This window comes from Diabrotica virgifera, chromosome 1 (assembly GCF_917563875.1).
Source record: "Diabrotica virgifera virgifera chromosome 1, PGI_DIABVI_V3a".
NCBI lineage: Eukaryota > Metazoa > Arthropoda > Insecta > Coleoptera > Chrysomelidae > Diabrotica > Diabrotica virgifera.
In genome coordinates, this window is record NC_065443.1 from 107,865,276 (window position 1) to 107,871,275 (window position 6,000).

General features: G+C 32.2%; 1 protein-coding gene across 1 annotated transcript in view; it reads right to left on the reverse strand.

Annotated features, from left to right (window-relative positions):
• Nucleotides 1-580, reverse strand: part of LOC114335514 (ran-binding protein 9) — a 106,228-nt gene extending 105,648 nt beyond the window's left edge. Inside the window, exon 1 of the mRNA XM_028285765.2 lies at nucleotides 349-580. Within this exon, the coding sequence (XP_028141566.1) occupies nucleotides 349-541 (193 nt within the window). The 5' untranslated portion in view covers nucleotides 542-580. The remainder of the gene's footprint in view (nucleotides 1-348) is intronic.
• Nucleotides 581-6,000: the final 5,420 nt, after the last annotated feature.

The following is a 6,000-nucleotide window of genomic DNA, read 5'->3' on the forward strand; positions in this document are numbered from 1 at the left end:
TAACAACTGTTGAAATTTAATTTTTTTTTTCAAGAGAATGTACGTATTATTATTTGGAATAATCCTAAGATTTAAAATAATCTAATAATTTTAATCTTATTTACTCATTCGACTGAAGAACACGGAAGTAATCGAACGGTCAATCATTTTGCGTTTTCCTTTGCTGCCATGATCAGCTGATTTCTTTGTTTGATTCCCAAGAACTTCATAAAAATTAAGGGTCGTTGACACTTGGTGGAAAGGTTTTATCAGCTTCCCCGACACCCCAAACCCATCTATGTCTTGAAAATATTATTTATAAACCCTGACAATCTTGCTAAACATGAGTCAAACGTTAAAGAATCTTACCTTTATAATGCACACGCAAATTGGTTTGGGATAGCCCAATATATGTGTATTTATCCTTAGTGCTCCATGCTCTTGGGAGAGGAGTCTTTTCTTCATTGACTGCAGGATAAAGTCTTTTTAAACGATCCACTGCACTGTTTTGCATTTCTGTTTGCAAATCCATCACACTTTGACCACTACATACGTCCGCCATTTCTAAATACCCTTTCCTTTCCCCACTCTGGCAAATTTTATATTTGTGTACTTAATGCGCAAGCCCTTTTCCTGCAGGTATGGCAATCAGCTGATAGATGTCAGAAGAGGAAATCAACTGGATGGTCACTTATTTTATGACGTCAAACAACTGCTGCAATACGGTAAAAAATGTAATAATATCGAATTGTATAAATGGAAATTTATATTGTTCTGATGTTTTAATCCTACCGAAACATCTGTAAAACTATTTTACAATTTACAATAGAGTATTGACCTATTTTATCAAATTAACGGCCAAAGTGTGAACGGTTAGATAGGCAACACTATTTACCAATTATTGCTATATAAGTTGCATATAATTATCTAAAAAAAATAGAGAAAATGTTTCTGCTTTTCACCTTTTGACCCATTTAAAATAATTATGTTTAAATAATAATATTATGCACTAGCACTATCGTATTGATTGCATACGAACAATCTCCCTATTTATTAATAGTGTACCTGAGTACCTAATCTAGTCTATTATCCAGTTTGTTCAGTGTTGTTCAATAGTATAATTACTTTTATTCAGATTTATCTCATATGAAAAGTAAAATACACCTACCTATATGTAATATAAAATTATATAAATGCAGAACACATACTGCAACCAACAAGAATTTGAATAATTAAGTAGAAAGGAGAATAGATATAGCTTTAATGTATAATTTCATACTGTTTTTTTTTATTTTTCTAAATGTATTGTTACACGCTTGCTGAATTTAAGTACTGGCCTAATTTTTCTTAATTAGGAACTAGCATTATTTATGATCTGTCTTTGATTTATTTGTGTAAACATTCTTTGTTATTCTAGAAAAAGATGTTTTGATTCGGTAATAATCTTTTTATTCCAAACAGTGGCGCACCCAGGGAGGGGTTTTGGGGGTTAAAACCCCTCCCAGTGCATATAAAAAAATATAAAGAATAGTAGGAAAATGTAACTTGTCTTTCAGAAACAATATAAAAAAATTTCGGTGCCCAAGCGAAGCTAGGACAAATAATCCCCAAGAAATATTTGCTGCCGAATAGTTCTCTAAAAATTTTCCCGTTAATGCAATCGACTCAAATGTTTTTCAGCCTCAGTGCGTGAGAACTATAGCAATCGCCATGAAACCCCTTTTTGGCACGAAAATAATGATTAGCAATTAAGATTAAGCATGAATTGTAATTTCGATTACCAAATTTCGAATTTCAATTCCATCATGCCGAAAACTTCAAATTTTACATGACAATCGAGTGAGTTTTTTCAAAAATCGTGGGGAAAAGATATGAAGAATGCGCTAAGGCTGTGGGAACCATGTTGTAATTATTCGCTTAAATCTTTTACTCACTCTGCTTTGAATAACTATGTATAAGATTGCCTATTCAAAAGATTGCCTATTCGTGATGAGAACTCCTGGTCCTGAAAACGATAATCTTGATTGTAATGCAAAAAACCTGTCACTTTTCTTGCGTTATAACTCTTCGAGTATCCTTGCGAGAGATTCACTATTGCCTTCCATGTGTCGGTCGTGTGCCACTATTTCCCATTGTCTCACTCCCATTTTCTCCAGATCTTCTCTGACTGCATCTTTCCACCTTTTTCTAGGCCATCCTACAGACTTTCTCCCATCTGGCCTCTCCCCGAGCAGCTACGTCTGGTTTGATTTTTGGATAAATTTTTCGCATGGCATATTCTAAGGCCAGATTAAACAACAATGGGGACAACAGATCTCCCTGTCTCAGTCCAGAATTTACGCAGAAAGCATTTGATATTTCTCCACCTCTTCTAGCTTGTGCAAAGAAGTTACTTAACCTGCTTCAAAATCTTTCAAAAGCTATGTTCAAAAACTGTGTTCTGCGTTTTCATAACAAAGCTAAACATTCTTAATAGCGCCAAAATTTTTCATGTATGCACACAGATAATAGACAATTTTTTGAACTTAGTCATTCAAGGCAGAGTGAGCAAAAGATTTAAGCGAATAACTACAACATGATTCCCACAGCCTTAGCTCATTCCCTATATCTTCCACAATTTTTGAAAAAACTCACACTCGTTTGTCATGTAAAATTTGAAGTTTTCGGCATGTAATTGGAATTCGAAATTTGATATTCAAAATTACAATAATTCATGCTTAATCTTAATTACTTAATCATTATTGTCATGCCGAAAAGCGGTTTCATGGCTATTGCTTTAACTCTTATGCACTGAGGCTGAAAAACATGAGTCGATTGCGTTCACGGGAAAACTTTTAGAGAACTATTCAGTAGCAAATATTTCATGAGGATTTTTTGTGGGGAAATTTTGTCGACAAAAAATTGTGGGGATTATTTGTCCGGGATTTTTTGTGGAGATTTTTTGCTCGAGGATTATTTGTTCGGGGATTTTTTGTCTGGGGATTTTTTGTCCAGGGATAATTTGTGGGGATTTTTTGTCAGGGATTATTTGTCCGAACCCCACCCAAGTCAACCCCCCTAGAGGAAAATTCTGGGTGCGCCACTGATTCCAAAGATTTCTAGAAAATTGTAATAGGGTATATAAAGATGATTTGAACGAACCGTAGGGATAGTTTATCAGTCTAATAAATCCGCGACCGAGTATTTTTTTCGAACGCATATTTTGGCGGTATTTTCGAAATGTAATTGTAGGTATCTAATATTAAATATAACTTAGCTATTGTGTATTAGATTATTTATATGTGAATAGATAAATCAATGTAAGTATTTAGATACCTAATTTAAATAAGTTTGTAATTAAAGAATATCTACAAATTCAGTGTTTTTATTTATTTAAATGTAAGCTAATAAATATAATAGTAAAGTCAATCTTATAACAATTAATGTCTAAATATAAATCAGTACAAATAAAATCAATAGTCACTCTCGCGTAACAGTAGTCTAAAAAAAAAGGTTATTGTAGTAAGAAAAACATTTCATAAGCACAAAGGAATGTTTTCATACTGCTATGTAATAAATGGTTTGACCAGGTATATCATTGTAAAACAAAGGATAGAGATTGACTTCAATTATAGTTGAACCAGAGAACTAGAACTAAGATACTCATTAATATTCAGCTGAGCGGGGCACTATTGTACAAGGTGTGAATTCCATAAACAAGGGATCTACATGTTTTATGAAATTCTCCCTTGTATATAATTCCAGGATGTAAAGTGCTCAAAATAGAGCACAATGGACAAAAATGAGGGAGGCCTATGTCCAGCAGTGGACGCAAAGGGCTGGAGGAGGAGGATGATGATGATGATATATAATTCCACAAATCGAATAATAGCATCCCGCTGAACTGAATATTAGTAGATAGAGTCTAGTTATCTGGTGTAGGTATACAATTATTTAAGACAACACTGGTAGGTATACCTAGTTCTCCATAAATTCACAACCGTAGTCCGTAGTCATAATACCTTGTGTTCTAGAATAACTTTTATCGCTTCGACAACTTTGTCTTCATATTACTTTTTCTAAATAAGTTTGTACCGCAACCTGAAAAAAATAAACTTAACTTAAGAGGAAATATGTGTAGGTGTACAATTATTTAAGACAACATTGGTAGGTATACCTAGTTATCCATAAATTCACAACCGTAGTCATAATACCTTGTGTTCTAGAATAACTTTTATTGCTTCGACAACTTTGTATTCATATTATTTTTTTTTCAAGTTTGTACCGCAACCTGAAAAAAATAAACTTAAGAGGAAACATAGCTATGTCTAGGTTTTCATGAGAATTTGATACCTGTATGTTGGAGCGCTAAGTCTATGTTACCTAATTATTGTATGTTACTTACCTCTTTCATGAAAGTTATAGAAATGTGTTATGGTGTAAAGACATATATATCCACTATGTTCGCGAACCGCTTACGCTCAAAAATCTCTATCTCTGGTCATTTCTTTTAACTCGTAAGTCTTTTGCATATTCCTGTAATTTGGTCGATCCTGGAATCTTCTTCATAATCTTCGGCATTCTACATTTCCTTGGATAATAAGTATTTCCATTGTTTTCTGTCTGCTATCATAACATGTCCAAAGTACCTATTTTAATTTTTGGAGATGCACTTTGCTCGAGAGCGTTGGACCACGGAATTCATATTCTTCTTTCTAAAACAGAACATTTCAGTGGCGTTCTATCTTTCTTCTTTCCTCTTGTCTTTCTTAGGGTCTAAGATTCACATCCAGTCAAGTCCACATTCACAGTTCAAGATCCTCATTTTTGAAGTTCATGAAATTTGAAAGCCCTTCCATAGTTTGGCCATCTTTCCTTGGCGACTTTTGCTAGATTACATCTACGTTTTATTTCTTCCTGTAGTGACCCTGTTAGTAGTGGATCCGATATAAGGTCGACCTGCACCGATATTTTAATGGATAAAAGTTACTTGATATGTAATTTAGTAGGTTAAAAATTATAAAAAACAAAAGGTGTCCGATGTAATTTTGTCCTGACTATAATTCATAAAATTAAAAATTACTTTCTTTTATAAATATAAAAAAAAATTCGGTCCGGGCAGATATTATTTTAGATTTTTTGGACCATTCGAAAGAAAAAAGGTTTTTATTTTTTCGAGTTATAAACAATTTAAAACTAAAAAGAAACGAAAAACGTCGATTTTCAAAGCTCAAAAACACAAGTAAAAAAAGAATATGTGTGTACTTTGTACGCACGTAAGAAGATATTCTTCTATTACATAGGTAATTTCAACGAAGTAAATATACTTAACAGGTTATTTTTATTTTATTTAAAAATTAAACAAACTTTCTTATCTACCACTTTCAAAAAAATTTTATTAAAACAACCAAAAATAAAAAAAAATATATGAATCGCCCAGGATTCGAACCCGCGTAGTTCCAATCTCGGACCTAACGCCCTACCAACTACTCTAGCGAGGTCACTGCAATTGACATGTAAGTTTCGGATATAATTACACAACAAGGCGTGTAAAAATGTTATGCCTACATAATATTTTATTATTTTACTACAGAGAAACACAGATCCAAAAACACAAGAATTATAATAAATAATGTGTGTGTGTTTATGTTTTATTGGCACTGGTTTAAGCAACCAACTGGCCAGTCAATGTGTTTTGAATTCTCTCTTTTACAAAATATATGCTTAGTATCTAAATTTAAAACTATTAGTACTACTGTTTTTTTTTACTCTGTTTTTTTTATTATTTTTTTTATTATATTTTTTAACATTTTTTTTATTACATTTTTTATTTTTTTTTTAGTTTTTTTTTTTTTTTTTTATATTTATTTTTTTATCGCGCTAAGACCTAAACCCGATTAAACCTCGCGGAGGTTTAGATCTTAGTAACTTTTTATTTTATTTAATTATTTTTTTTTTTTTTAATTTTTTTTTTTCTTTTTTTCTCAGAGCTTTAATTTTAAACAATTAACATGGTTGTACAAAATTTTATAAACATCTAGA